Consider the following 16,028-nt stretch of genomic DNA (forward strand, 5'->3'; position numbering starts at 1 on the left):
CACCGTTGGTTGGGCCACACAAGGCTGTGGGACGTCGGGTGCAGGGGTGTCTTTAGGCGTCGGGTTTTCCAAACCAGCTCCGGTCATGAAGGGATCCGCCAGAAAGAGGCTGCAAGCTTCACTTGGAGATTCGGGGCCAGTCAGAGATCACCAGATCTCAGGTCAGGATCGCCAGTGAGACCTTTTCATGGTGTTGGGCCACGACTCAGGCTGTAGGCGTTAGGTGGTGACTTGCAGATTTGGCTGGAGCCAGAGTCTGTGGGTGAGCAAATCCAGTGCTCGTGGGAGACAAAATCTTTGGATTGGAAGGCAGGGCAGGTTCTTCGGGTTCTTGAGGCTGCTGGACACACCAGGATTTTGCTAGAGCAGGTTGGAGGTGGGGACAGGCCGGTAGGACTGGGGCCAAGTCTGTGGACCTCGTCCTCCTATTAGTTTCAGCACGGCTCTTCGGTCCTTCTCCTCCTAATCTAGGTCAGTTCGTGGCTGAGGAGGCAAGGTTCCGGAGTGCCCCTAAATACTACATTTAGGGGTGTTACAGGTAAGTAAAGGTTGGGACCAATGGGTCTCTTCCATGTGGTGGGTACATGCCCTATTATGCCACCCTCCAGTGGGAGGGGGGCATATACCTCACTCTGGTTGGCTGTGTCCCCCCCCATCTGCAAGATGACGGGGATTGAGAGTTGTGCTTCACCTCGCCTCCCCGCCTGAGAGGTGGTGTTGGCAAAGGTGGGCACACCTACCTTCCACACTTGGTTTTCCCGCTAATTCTTCCTCCCAAAGTGGGGGTCAGAACCAGTGGAGGCCAGTGCTGGAAGCAGCAAAGGCCTAGGGAAGCTCACAAAGGTGGCAAGCCATTGAAGCTTCCCCTTCGTGGACTCTGCCTATCCTGGGGGAGGAGGCTTGGCACCTCGTCCCAGGATGTGCATTGTTTCAGACCCCCAAGAGCAGCAGGCTCTCAACCCATGGTTCCAGAAACATGTCTGGTGGTGGCAGCTGGTGAGCAGCCACTCAGCCTTGACACTAGTGTTAGGTCGCTTTTTCAGGGGGCATCTCTAAGGTGCCCTCTGTGTGAATGTTCATTAAATCCCACACATACATAAGTGTGGGTTTAATGTGCTGAGAAGTTTGATACAAAACTTCCCAGTTTTCAGTAAAGCCATTATGGTACTGTGGAGTTTGTAAATAACAAACCTCCAGCACCATATACTCTTAATTACATTTCTGCACTTACAATGTCTAGGAATTGGCTTAGACACTGTAGGGGTACAGGGCTCATGTACCTGTATCCTCACCACTGGTATAGTGCACCCAGCAAGAGGGGTGGCTGACCTATGCCAGGGCAGTGGGTTGTAGGCATGGCACACAGAGATGTGTGCCATGTCGACTCTTCACTTTGTTCTGCACCAAAATCCGCACCTACAAAGGCAGTGTGTGTGTGTGTGTGTGTAAAGGTACAGGGCCTCTAAGGGTTGCACCATCAGTGCTGCAGTCCTTAAGGGCCTTCCCTGGCCACAGAGGCCTTGGTACCTGTGGTACCATTTACAAGGGCAAAAGAGTGCCAATTGGGTTTGGTCTTCAATGCAGTTCAGGGAACGAAGATAGGCCCTGGTTACCTGTTTGGCAGGAACCCAGGGCACACTCAGTCAAAGTAAATCAGCAGTTTAGCAAAAAGTGGAGGCAGCCATGTAAAAAGAGGGCACTTTCTTACACAGGAGCTGAAAGAAAGCAGGAACCCCTCAGCACGTTGAAATAAGAATCAAGCAGCGATCTCACCAGCTAAAAGGATGAGCTTAGCTGAAAACCACGTTAATGTCTGACCTTGCTTTGCAGAACCGGGTGAAATTTGAGGCCTTAGCCCAAAACAGTACTTTGGTGCTATAATCTACAATCTTACAAATGTTTCTGGTTAACAGCCAAAAAACTTAAGTAAAGAATTAAATATATGTCAAATGCACTATATGATTGTTTGATCTCGATCCTAATATTGGAACATATTGTTTCAACCCAGTCATAAAATGTACGAAAGTGATATAGTTTTCATGGAAGTTATAAGTAGCTCATGCATTGACCAAACTTGCATAACTTGTTAAAAATTAAATTAATCCAACTGACCCTTACCATATTTGTTATACTTGTGAAATGGAAGAAAAACAAATAAAACTGTTTCTTTTTAAAAATCTGTCTCTATGTATTCTATATCCCCCGAATCCCCATCTCTCTATCCCAATTTCAGTCTCTGTCCCTCGAAATCTCTCTTACTTGCTCAATCTTTGTCTCTCAATCTAATAATCCCTTTCTCAAGATACAGTAATTGATATGTGCTAAGAGATTCCATGTGTAAGTGGGAGTGCTCATAACTTTTAATCAAGATACCTTTAATAAGAAAATAGGTTCCTACAAACTAAGAAATACACAAACTGAACAAATAGTAAATAATACATTTAGGGAACTAAAAAAAACAATGAACGAAATATCATGGAAATACCCCCATTCAAGTTTAAATGAAAACCATAGGTCATTGACAACAGCATTGCTAGCCAGACTTACAGCCTCCAATCTTCTTTCGTAGCTCTCCATAGCAGATTAGCCCATAGAGTTCCTGGGAGGATTTCTTCAATTCTCGAGAAAATACTGGGGAAAAAAACATATTCATTAGGATTGTGGTTAAAAAGGAATGGTTAAACAAGAGCAAAGATAACATATGACATGAATAATTTCATATAAATATTTTGATATTCAAACTGGCAGTGTTTGCTATTTAGCATACAAAAAGGCATACACAGGCAAACTGGTAATTTATCACATTGCTTGTGAATTTAAAAAGAACCTGGAACCCCACTATAACAAGTCAAAACTCAGCACCTTCGCCACCCAATCACACTAATTCCCGATATATTGCCATTGAAAAACACCCAAAAATAAAGTTTAATATTTTACTTTCGTGGCAGTCAAACAAGTTACTTACCTTTGTTAACCTTATCTATCAGATAAATAATAAAGTACACACACAGTTTTCCAACATGAACATCTTCCCAAACACCAGATAGGATTTAGATTTTTTTCTTTTTACTACAATGTGTAGCCATTGGCGCAGGCGGTGCTACTCAGCATTAACAAAGTCCTCTAGATTCAATGGGAGTGAAAAAGTGGATCAATACAAGATGCTGTGTGGCAATGACGTTAATTGTGCCTGTTTTTTACTGTGGATCTACTGAGGTCAAGGACATGAGTGAAGCCAAATAATAGCACTACACCAAACAAAACAATCATTTATTTATCCTCATCAAGAGAGGAAGATAAAGAGCAACAAGGAATCTGTTGAATGAGCCCTATCTATCAGAAAGACCAAAAGTAAGAAAACTACAGTGTCCTTTAAGAGGGCTGATAATACTTTGAACTGGGAATATAGCTAGAAAAGTCTGAAAGATTTCTCTGCTCATTTGAAATTAAACTCCATCCTCATCATCAAGACAGTAACTCTTCAAAGAAGACAACAAACAGTGCAAAGAAGCCCATTGGTAAATTATTCAGCTTCAAATTCATCACATGACAGCTGAATCTTGTGATTTATCCCTCACCGAGTGAATATGAAATTCTGCAGGTGGCAATGTTTGCTCAGTGGATGTAAGGACTGGAAGCTTTTCTCGGATCCAAACTGCACAACCCCCCTTCTTACACAGATGAGAAATAAAACAGTACGGCAGCAAAATAATTTGAATCTGAGACATATAGAACACAATAACCATTTTTTAAAGAAAGGAAGATGTTTACCAAAAGTGAAACCTTATTATCTAAAAATGAAATGGTAAAAGAAGCAGAAACTGAAATTCTGGCAATATGATACACTCCACTACCGCCACTGATGTCGTTCTGAAGAGGTCTCAAGGATCTGGTTGTCATCACCAGCCATGTAAAAAGGGAGTTTGCCTTCTCATTTTTTTTTAACAGAATGAAACTATCTAAAGTATCTCGATTTACTCTAATAGCTCAAGCGCATCCTGTTCTCTCAGTGCCAATCCTCAAGAAATCCTTAGTTTGCATGCAACAGCACCAGGTCCACACCTTACTTAAACAAGCATTGGAAATGCAATAGGTCTCGGATTTATTTGAGTTAGAGCAAATGGCATTGTAAATGGCAATGTCTTTTCGCCATGTGTTATGGAGTGTATGCATCTGGTGTGTAGTGGAATTATGTGGGTTGGATTGGAATTGTAGCAATGGTGGCATACTGGGCTTTAGATGACTATGTTTAAATGTAAAGTGTGCAATACTGTGATTGCTACAATACTTAATTGTGGATGCGTTAACAATTGAGGTGTGTACTGATGGCTGGTGGTGTGTGTGCCTGTAGAAATTGTGCACTGATGGCTGGTGGTATGTGTGCCTGGTTGAAGTGTGCACTGCCGGCTGGTGGTGTGTGTCTGCCTGGTGGAAGCGTGCACTGACGGCTGGTGGTGTGAGCCTGGTGAAAGCGTGCACTGACGGCTGGTGGTGTGTGTATGTCTGGTGAAAGCGTGCATTGATGGTTGCTGGTGTGTGTGTGCCTGGTGAAAGCGTGCTTGCCCTGCACTCACACACTGCTGGCCCTGGACACCCGCATACGGATCACCCTGCATACTCACACTCGGCTCACCCTGCATACTCACACTCGGCTCACCCTGCATACTCACACTCGGCTCACCCTGCATACTCACACTCTGCTTGCCCTGCATATTCACACCCTGCTCGCCCTGCATACTCACACCCTGCTCGCCCTGCATACTCACACCCTGCTCGCCCTGCATATTCACACCCTGCTCGCCCTGCATACTCACATACTAATCACCCTGCATACTCACATACTGCTCACCCTGCATACTCACATACTGCCCACCCTGCATACTCACATACTGCTCACCCTGCATACTCACATACTGCTCACACTACATACTGCTCACCCTGCATACTCACACACTGCTCACCCTGCATACTCACACACTGCTCACCCTGCATACTCACACACTGCTCACCCTGCATACTCACACACTGCTCACCCTGCATACTCACACACTGCTCACCCTGCATACTCACACACTGCTCACCCTGCATACTCACACACTGCTCACCCTGCATACTCACACACTGCTCACCCTGCATACTCACACACTGCTCACCCTGCATACTCACACACTGCTCACCCTGCATACTCACACTCGGCTCACCCTGCATACTCACACTCGGCTCACCCTGCATACTCACACTCGGCTCACCCTGCATACTCACACTCGGCTCACCCTGCATACTCACACTCGGCTCACCCTGCATACTCACACTCGGCTCACCCTGCATACTCACACTCTGCTCACCCTGCATACTCACACTCTGCTCGCCCTGCACACTCACACACTGCTGGCCCTGGACACCCACATACTTATCACTCTGCATACTCACATACTGATCACTCTGCATACTCACATACTGATCACTCTGCATACTCACATACTGATCACCCTGCATACTCACATACTGATCACCCTGCATACTCAAACACTCACCCTGCATACTCACAATCTGGTCTTGAAACTCATCCATGCAGGAAGCTTTCTTTCTGAGCGAAGAGGCTACTGAGCAATTTTTCCTTTCTAGAACTGCATGCTTGAAATCAGTACTATTTTAGAATGAATTACATTTTTGTTATAAACAGGAAAAGCTCGCCATAGACTGTTACAGATTTTTACCTGCCTAGCAATACTGAAATAATTACAGGATGCTGCCAACTCTTCTGGTTCACAGTAAAATTGGACTTTTGACTGCTACGATATTTGAAGGCAGCCTGAATTTTTCCTGGCTTCGTTTTGCTCTCTCGTTATTAACTGCAGCCTGCCTTTCTCATCATTAAGTGATCGTCAAAATCATTACTACGAAACCAGATATGTGAACTTTTTTTAAAGAAACAATAAATACCAATTTGCCTTTACCTTCATTCTCTCCTTAGATAGAATAAGAGAAATGCATGCATTGCAAACTTCCCTTCTAACAAGGAAATCTTTATACAGAAAAGAGGCGCTGACAGGGAGAGCTTCCCAGTGAAATGGATCGCAAAAAATAAAAGAAGCTCGAGAGTGGTGCGCGAGCGCGCGCCACAGCTTGCACATGGCTTTAATTATCGCGGCCATGACGGCCGTGATAATTGAAGACATATGGCCTCTGGTGCGCGTAACAGACACCAATAGACCATGGGCGGAGCTACGCGACCGCCCATGGTCTAATGTGTGTTCGGTTTTAAAAGTACACGCACGCAAAGGCCAAAGAAAATGGACCTAGGAAACAACACGCACAAGCTGCGTGGAATTCCTAGGTCCATTTTGAAAACCTCGGGCATAGGACTCTCGCTACGCGACACTGCTGCGCAGTGTACTCTAGGCCCGAGACCTAAAAAGAGGAGAGTGAGCTGTAGTGAGAAAGATTAAAGAAAGCAAGTAACATACCAAGGACCACTGGAATTACGCAGCAGGAGAGGGCTAAATTATGCAGCAGGGTTGAGCAAATTATGCTGCACAAAAAGGCAAAGTATGCGGCATAATGTGGCACTTTTTGTCATAGCATTACCTCATTATTTTTTCATTTTTTTTTTTTTTTTAAACCTTTATTTAAATTTGCAAAGTAGTACATAAGCAGGCCCACAACCACAGGGGCCGGCCGCAAGTGTAGCAAATGAATCAGGATATAAAAACAAGAACATGACCGAAAAAACAATATCATAGATACGTCAGTGAGGGGCGTGGCCAAGAGCCGAACATGGCGGACGTGTAGTTGCGGAGCTCCGTCCTAAGCCCTCGATACCAGCATAATATCCTGCCTACCCGAAGTGCGACCCACCTAGAGATTGCGCCCGGAGCCTCAGGAGGTGAGCGGCGTGCAGCAACGGAGAGCCGCCCCCCTCGGACATTGCCGGAGACACTGGGGAACTGGAGAGCCTGCTGGGGCCTGCTGCAACGTGGCGAGCCACGGCCTCGATTGGCCGACAGACCGCACTGCTGCCGGCGCCCTGTGTGAGGGACCCGCGCCGGAGCGAGCCTCAGAATCAGCTGGCTGGCCCGTGGACGTCGGCGGGCATCCGCCCCCATTTACTACCCTGATACCTCCCCACTGGCGCTGAGATCCCCTGACGGACCTGCTCTGCCGGGCGGCCGCCCGCGACCGCGGGAGACACCTGGACCGTCCCGACGCCCGCCTGCACTGTGAGGAGGCACTCGCACGGACACGAGCATTGGCGAGGCAAGTGGGGCCGGGGGTGCACGGGGACAACCACTGGCATCAGGAGACCGGGACGGCTGCCTGAGCCACACACCTGCCTTCTTCCCTTTGGGCCCCGGATGCCCTGAGCGACTGACACGGCGCCCCGCACTGTCTGGCGTGCGCTGCGTTAACCTGAGGGCAGAGGCACCGAAGACACTTTGAGACACCCGCACACGGCCCCTGCACTCGTCGCCAAGGTGGGGGCCCCCAGGCACCTCCACAGGGTTCAACCACACGGCGACCTGCGTGCGGACCACAGTCCACGTGATCCCTGCTGCTAGACCGGGCAAGGGGTGCCTTCCGTCCTCCCGGCCTCTGCTGTGACCCCCCTACCTGCAGACCGTGACCCCCCCCCGGCACCTTGCTGGAGCCAGGACTGTGGCAGGGCGCGGGGCCCTCCGCGGGGCGACGACACACCCGCCAGGGGCGCTATCATTGCCGCGGCGCCGTTGACCCTCCTTGCGCTGGGACCCTGCAAACTCTTGCTTCCCTCCCGCTAGTTTGGGGAGCGGCGAGACCACCCTCCGGACCGGTGAGTGCGCCTTCTATAGCGCCACCCTGCAAACCAGATCGATGGGCAAGACCCAGGACCGGGGTGCTCCGACGGACATGCAGTCCACGGGCTCAGAGGACCCACTGGCCTCCTCTAATGTGGACATTATCCCACCGACAGGGATGGGATCACAAGACGCCAAGCTGGACCTTATCCTCAACGAAATACGCGCCACGCGTGAAGCGCTGGAAACACGTATAGACAACATGGCGACGGGACTCTCCCTGCTCCGAGCGGATCGTAACAAATTGGCGGAGCGAGTCTCAGAACAAAAAATTGCGCTGAACGACCTCATCCCCCAACAGACGGAACACTCTGCAAAGCTGGAGGGCGTGGAGAAACAACTCAAACAGCTATGGGACAGGGTGGACGATGCGGAAGGACGTGCCCGCCGCAACAACGTCCGCATCCTGGGCATTCCGGAACGGAGCGAGGAGAGGAACCCCACCCAATTCGTGGAAGATTGGCTACGGAAAATGGTGGGCCCGGAGGATCTTACAGCCCTGTACAGTGTGGAACGGGCGCACAGGATGCCGTTGAGACCCCCGCAACCGGGAGCACCCCCCCGTCCTCTGATTGCGCGCCTTCTCCACTACAAAGATCGTGACACTGTGCTGAGGGTGGCTCGAGAGAAGGCGCCAATACGCTATGACGACAAGACCGTCTCTATATATCCCGATTTCACGCCCACAGTCCAGCGAGCCAGATCCACCTTCATGGGTGTGAAGCGCAAACTGCGGGAGAGAGACATGAAGTATGCGCTCCTGTTCCCCGCACGACTCAAGATCCTACATGGCAACAAATCCCACTTCTTCGACTCGCCAGAGGAGGCAGAGGAATGGATGGAGGTCTCGCTTGCACCACCGGCTTCGCGGGACCCATTTGCCGACGCTGGAAGCGACAGACAGAGGAACCCGCCAGACCAGAGGGGCACTACCTCCAACGCCAGCCGAACCCCCCCCTCCGGGAGGTCGCCGGCGACGGCGCAGACCACAAGGGACCGGACAACGGCTCATTCCTCAGGGATGCAGCTGACGGAGGAGGCCCTTGCCGCGCACGACGCGGTGGCAGCCGAGGATGGGGTCACCGTCACCACCGACACCCACACTGAAGTTTCCGGGTCGGTGGACAGTCTGCAACTGCTCCCAAAGATCACAGCCCAGATGGCAGCGGAGTTTTGATTGGCTACACGATTGGTCCTCTCCGGGTGGTAACGTATGACCGACCCCCCCCCTTTCTCATGAATGGTGGGTTGCAGAAGGGCACACTCTATCAAGGGCTACCAAGCCAGAGCGGGCTATAAAGTGACAGTCAACGGAGGCCTACTACCCCCGTTCTGAATATGGAACACATTGACTTGTGCCCACGTTGGGCACCCTTGTTTGGCTCCCGAGCCCGTTGGCCTGGGGACCCTTTAGTTAAGGGGATATACGTTCACGGGGCACTCTCACATAATACCACGACGAACCTGCCATGGTCACTCATGAGCTCCGCTCTACCACCACACACAAAAGGTTATGGGACCGCTTAATGCCTATAATTTGTGCACCTGGAATGTAAGGGGACTGGGCTCGGTACACAAACGCCACAGGATTTTAGCACAACTTAACCGTAGAGGGATGCAGATAGCTTGTTTGCAAGAGACACATTTGAACAATGCTGAAAACGTAAAAATGCGCAAAAAGTGGCGCGGACAGCTCTTTGCCACCTCCTATTCTGCGTTCTCCAGGGGGGCGGCGATCTGGCTTCGCAATTCTGTCCCCTTCAAGGCGATAGAACAAATGATTGATAAAGAGGGGCGTTATGTATTTGTGAGGGGTTTACTAGATGGGGATGCCATTGTACTAGGTTGTGTGTACTCACCGAACGCAGGCCAGTCGGAATTTCTGCTCACTTTAAATGGGATACTTGCTGCTTGGGCTGACCATCGGTGGATCATTGGCGGGGATTTCAATGCTGTACTCGATATTACATTAGATAGGTCCCACCCCCCCCTATTGGCCACTGAGAACAGGAAACAGGCGGGCGCCCTGACACGCTGGGCTGAGGGCTGGGATTTGGCGGACGCATGGCGCAGCACACACCCGCAGGAGAGGGAATATACCTTTTTCTCCCCGCCCCACCAGCTCCATACCAGAATTGACCATATCTTCTGTTCCCGCTCCCTGGCGACCTCCATTGTCCAAACCCAACACATGGGGAAAACCCTGTCCGATCACAACCCCGTTGAGCTCACCTGGCAGTGGGGCAAGCTGCTGCCTCCTATCCCGGCTTGGAGACTACCCCCCGACTTGCTTGAAGACACAGTCTTCCGTTCATCCCTATCCGACACTATAGACACCTACTTTACCACGAATGCGAACACAGCCAGTACCCGGCAGATCGAATGGGACGCATTTAAAGTTTGCCTAAGGGGGGAGGCGATGGCAGCCCGAGTGGGTAGAAAGAGAGAGGTCATCAGTCAACTAAGCGAAGTGGAGGGTTCCCTAGCATCCCTGGAGAGTGAGGCGGCGGGCACCAATGCACACTTCACACCGTTACAGGAGGCTCACATACGACACGCAGAGCTACTAGAAGACCTGAGGCTCATAGACTACAGAGAACACACGAATAGGCAGCATACACAGGCGGACCGAGCTGGCACCCTCCTGGCCCGACTCCTACAAGACTCCCCACCTTGCCACCCAATCTTAGAAATACTGGACCAAACTGGTAAGCTGGCCACCTCCCAATTTGGGATTAATACGGCTTTCAAAGACTATTATACCACGCTGTATAGCCCCCCACCGCCACAGTCAGAGTTCACCTATGAGACCTTCATGGGGGAACTGGTCCTGCCCCGACTCACCGACATGCAAAGTAAAGATCTACAGCGCAACATCTCTCTAGCGGAAATTAGACAGGCGATACGGGCACTCCCTAGAAATAAGGTCCCTGGCACAGATGGCCTACCGGCCGAATTCTACACAACATTCATAGATCTCCTTGCCCCGCGTTTGCATGCTCTCTATTTGGAAGCCTTGCGGTCGGCCTCCCTGCCACAATCGTCTATGCAAGCGTTGATCACATCCCTCTTAAAACCAGGCAAAAGCGGGATACAGCTGGCCGACTACAGACCCCTGTCCCTTCTGAATACTGATTCGAAGATCCTGAGCAAAGTACTGGCGACGCGTCTAATACAATATGTGCCGCAGTTGATCCATCCCGACCAATGTGGTTTTGTGCCAGGCCGGAGCACGGCCATGAATCTCAGACGCTTGGCCCAGCTGATGCTGGGAAGCAGGGCGGATACGGATCCGGAGGGCTGCATATCACTGGATTTGAGGCAGGCATTTGACTCCCTTAGATGGGACTACATGTTTGCCACGCTCTTAAAATTTGGGATACCGCCCGAATTCGTTGCCTGGGTCAGGCTTTTGTACACTCTCCCTACAGCGAGAGTGCGCACTTCCAGGCACATTTCGGGACCTATAGCTATAGCCAGGGGCACCCGGCAGGGTTGCCCGCTCTCCCCTCTTCTGTTTATCCTCGCCCTCGAACCGTTGCTTTGCAGACTCAGGGCACTGGCCCCCCGTTATGGTATCCTGAGACATGGGACGGCACATATTGTGTCCGCCTATGCCGACGACATCATATTGTACCTTCGGGACCTGCGGGGCGCCATGGGCCCCATACCCCAAATATTTGAGGACTTTCGGGAGATCTCAGGCCTTACCATAAGCGAGCCCAAGTCTTATGGTTTCGCCTTCGGGACTACAGACTCTTCCGCTCCCCTACCCTTCACCCCGCACGAGTTTCAGATAGCGGGAACCACCTTCCGGTATCTAGGGATGCACATATACAGAGAGGCTGGCATGATGATTGACGGCAACCTTGGCAGGACCCTGAGAGCATTGAAGTCACAGATCCAATTCTGGCTGACACTGCCCCTCTCAGTTGCTGGCAGAGTGGCCATTTCCAAAATGGTAATGCTCCCTCGCCTTGTTTACCACTTCACCAACCTGCCGTTCCTGATCCCAGCCGCGACATTTAAACACCTCGACTCACTACTTACGGAACTTGTATGGGGTCACGGGCGCAGACGTATTGGCCTAGCTAAACTGCAGCTCCCCTCAAGCTCCGGTGGTATGGGCCTTCCGGACTTTAGGGCATACAACTATGCGTGCCAGCTGCAATGGCTAGCCTACTGGGTGGCGGGCCGTAACCTTCACGAGATCAATATGACAGAGAGGGAACACGAAAGAGGGGACGTGCACAAGTTGCTCCTACCCCGTTCGGACATACCGAGAGATGCCCCGCCACTCCTCCGGCTGGCGGTGACATATTGGCGGAAGGCAGTGAGGTACACTTCCCCCGTGACTTCGTATGCTCCCACGATCCCACTTCTGGGCATCCCGCTGGGCTCGGGCACGCTCACGACAACCAGGCTAACGCCGTGGCTGGACGCAGGTGTGACGCATGTGGGAGACCTGTTCGCGGAAGGGCACCTACTGTCCTTTACGGATTTCAGGACTATGCGCAGCGTTCCCAGAGGCTCATTCCTTCTGCACGCAGGCCTTAGTCACTATATAACACACACCTGGGCGCCTGAAGGACAGGAGCCAACTACTAACCCCCTGGTAACGATGCACTACCTTATGGGCACGGGCGGCCATTTAACCAAATGGCTCACAGCTAGCATAAAAACCGGAAGGGCGGTCTCGCTAGAACCACTCAGGGCAGCATGGGAAGGTGACATTGGTAGGCCACTGCGAGACAAAGAATGGGAACGCATCCTCCAGTTTCCCAAGAGGGTAGCCAGAAACCCCAAGTACAAGTTTATCCAGCTGATGGTACTACATAGGGCCTACCTGACTCCGCATCGCCTGCACGTGATGTTCCCCGACGCGAGTAGTAACTGCCCCCGATGCGACGCTGACGACGCATCACTACTACATATGCTATGGCAATGCCCCAAGTTGGGCCATTACTGGGCCACCATCGCTGACACGCTTGAGGGTGCTGGCGCCCGGTCCCAACCACTCACCATAGAACATACACTATTAGGCCTGGGACCGTCGACACGCACTAGGACCGTGGCGACACGTTTCACAGACTTAGCCCTATTACTAGCGAAGCGAGCAATCACCATGAGGTGGAAATCCCCCTGACCCGGACTTATGGAAAGCAGAGGTAATAAGGTGGGGCAAGGCGGAAGGCGAGGCGCTGCAGCGAGAGGAACGTAGAGGTCTCAGGAAAACACTGATCTCCCTAGACTGGTTCACTGTGCTGGGGACCTTTGAGGCTGGGGAGGAGGAGGAGGGCGGAGGGGATACGGATAACTCAATACACACAGGCTGATTGGGCCCAACCCCTCAGGTCATTCATGATATAAGGTGCACTGTGTTGAGGTACGGCGGACCCCGTACCATTGACGATTCTATCCCAGCCTGCCCAAGTGTGTGGGAAAAAGCGAACACCAAGGAACTGTAATATACGGGGCATCTAGTGACCAGGATGTAAATATCGCAATTATACGCATGTTTGTGGAGTGCCGGGAGGGTTCCATGCGGGTGGGGGGGGGGGGATGGGTAGGTTAGGGAAATGTTCAGTCGCTATGGTTCTACACGAAATTGAAAATCAATGGTACTATGCACCTGTAAATACTGAGCAGACATATGACTGCACAATTCTGATTATTGATATGCCTGAATGTGTATGTAACTGCTCCAATTACTATGCTAATAAACAGATTTTCAAAAAAAAAAAATCATAGATATGTCAGTTGTGAGTGTGCACTGCAAAGCATAAGGATATATGAGGTTTTCGTTTTTTTAAAGTTACGAAGAGTAGGAACGGCTGCAGGAGCAGTGGCGTCACACCACAGAAAATAAGAAGAGGTGAGGGGGGGGACGTACCCCGCAGAGCAAACAGAATCAGGTGATGAACCATATAGTTGTCAAAACAATACAGTCGCCGAGGCGGACCCAGAGCAAAAACAATACGACAGCAAGCAATATAGCAGAGCACCATTCTGAAAACCCGCCCTCCATGAGCCTAAAGGCATAATCGAGTGTAGAAGCCTTATAAGAAAAGGAAAAGGGGAAAGAAAGACAGCCAACCCTACTAAAGAGGTAAAGAACCCTCCCAAAGACAGACGGAAAAGGAAGAAAGGGACCATAGAACATAAACTAAAATAACAAACCCCCCCCACACCCGCCACCCCACATCACTGTAATGGCTACGGCCTACCCCACTAACAGCGTGCCTGTCGCCCAGGAACTGCCCCAAAGGAGAGGGAGAGAGAAAGACACAGAATTCACTAAAGAATAAGAATATTAATAAACTGGAGGAGGGCCTTCAAACATGTCCACGGCTGCTCCCTCCCGCACAATACATTCCTCCCCAAGGCAAACAGTAGACAACAAAAATCGAGCATGTCAAAGAGAAATGGGGAGCATTATTCACCTACTACCCTATCAGTTATGTCGTGAGAGCACATATCCCCCGTGGCTGCCCGCCTACTAAAGTACAACCTCTGAAGGAGCAAATTTATCCTTGGCCTTTCTTTACGAATCCGCCAATGCATACCCGTCGACCCACTGCCATGTCTAATGGTACGAGTAAGGGGAGCGTCCAAAAGAGACCAAAAAGTGACACACACATGCAAGTTGGACGCCGCTGGATACCAACACAGTCATCATCACGGAGAATCATTTGTCTCGGTACTGCCCCAGGACATGTGGTCCACACCAAGCGTACAGGGTCCAAGAAGAAGGAAACAGCCAGCGCAGCCGACCGTTGCTGGAAGATCGCTTGGGACGCCGGAGGCTGTGCGTGGGACAAAGGCACCATCGTCTGCTCAAATCCAGAACCTCCGGAACAGTCCAAACCTACGGCCAGCGGACCACACGTCGCCACATAGTCCGAAATGTCCAGCTTTCCCCTATTCACAGGGGCGGCCACGACACTCTCCTCCTGTTGGAAATGAAACAAATCCCGGTGTACCTGGGGACAGGCCGATCTCAACTGGTCCGACGTTGACACAATATCATCCAGCTTCCTCCCCAACACTCGGGCGTCGTGAGCCAGGGTGGAATGAAGGGCACCGAGGGCTGCGAGAAGATCAGCATACGTCAGCATAGCTCCTTGCGCCCGCTCCATTGCGCTCCTCTCAGCCACGCACTCCCAACCCTGCTGGGGCCCAGCATATAGGGTGATAGACTCCACCCTACCAAGATGGCCGGAGAGCAGTTCCACCTTAGATTGTGACCGGGACATTTGTTTTTTGTTCCTTTTGTTAGCGCTGGGACGCTCTTGGGCAGCCATGCGCTTTATAAATCAAATTTCATTTCATTTCATTTCATTTCATGGTACTGCAAACAGGATACCAGAGGGTGGGCAAAATATGTGCCCAGTGTGTGGCCACAGGTAAAAACCATCCTCGCCCTGGAGCAATATTAGCGAAAGAATTCGGGAGCGGCCCGCGAAAATCGGGGCGAGTGACGAGCAGCGTCCGAGCAGCTCACCGGCAAGGGCTCAGGGAATTACAGAAGCATCTTGGAATTGCAAACTCGGGTATGCTCTCTATCCGCTCCGCTCAGTGGTAGGAGTGACCACGGTGAAATTCAGGCCAATATTCGCGCCACTCCGGTAGTCCGACTCCGCCCAGTCATCAATGGCCGTTGTTGTCGAACTAGTACCCGGCCATGTTGTCCACCCGAGGTCCCGGTGTCAGGGTTGCACAGGCCGCCAACTTCAAATAAACATTTCTCCGGCGGTATCGCCGTCAGAAACCTCAGGAGCACACGAGCGGTCGCCGCTCTCAATCACCATCACGGGTATATAGCGCAGGCTCAGGATCTAATGCAGGATATCCGTGCGGGAGGCGGAGGTTCACGGAGCCGGGGGCTACGCTGCCAACCCGGTCGCCATCTTGGCTCCTCCCCCTATTTTTTCATTTTTAAACTTGGCAACACTGTCTGTGCATTGGTTGCACCTCATTAGTACCACCATTGCCTATGTAACGTTTGTTCTTGTGCCTGAGTGCCTAGCATATATTGCAGTATTTTACCTCTAATTGTACTTTGTTTTCTCTTGTAACCTGCACACTTGTCATTTTTTCCTCCTGTAATGCACTGTGTGCTACCTCATGTATTTTGTACGCTCACAATTGTCACTTTTACCTCATGTAACTCAACGTCTGCTTTTGTAAGTT

The 16,028-nt window shown here is 51.1% G+C and overlaps 1 protein-coding gene across 1 annotated transcript in view; it reads right to left on the reverse strand.

Moving 5' to 3' along the window:
* The window catches only part of CRAMP1 (cramped chromatin regulator 1), a 1,037,800-nt gene that overhangs the window by 811,644 nt on the left and 210,128 nt on the right, over positions 1-16,028 (reverse strand). Inside the window, exon 5 of the mRNA XM_078662937.1 lies at positions 2,548-2,631. Within this exon, the coding sequence (XP_078519063.1) occupies positions 2,548-2,631 (84 nt within the window). The remainder of the gene's footprint in view (positions 1-2,547; positions 2,632-16,028) is intronic.

The sequence above is a fragment of the Lissotriton helveticus genome, chromosome 10 (genome assembly GCF_964261635.1).
Source record: "Lissotriton helveticus chromosome 10, aLisHel1.1, whole genome shotgun sequence".
Taxonomy (NCBI): domain Eukaryota; kingdom Metazoa; phylum Chordata; class Amphibia; order Caudata; family Salamandridae; genus Lissotriton; species Lissotriton helveticus.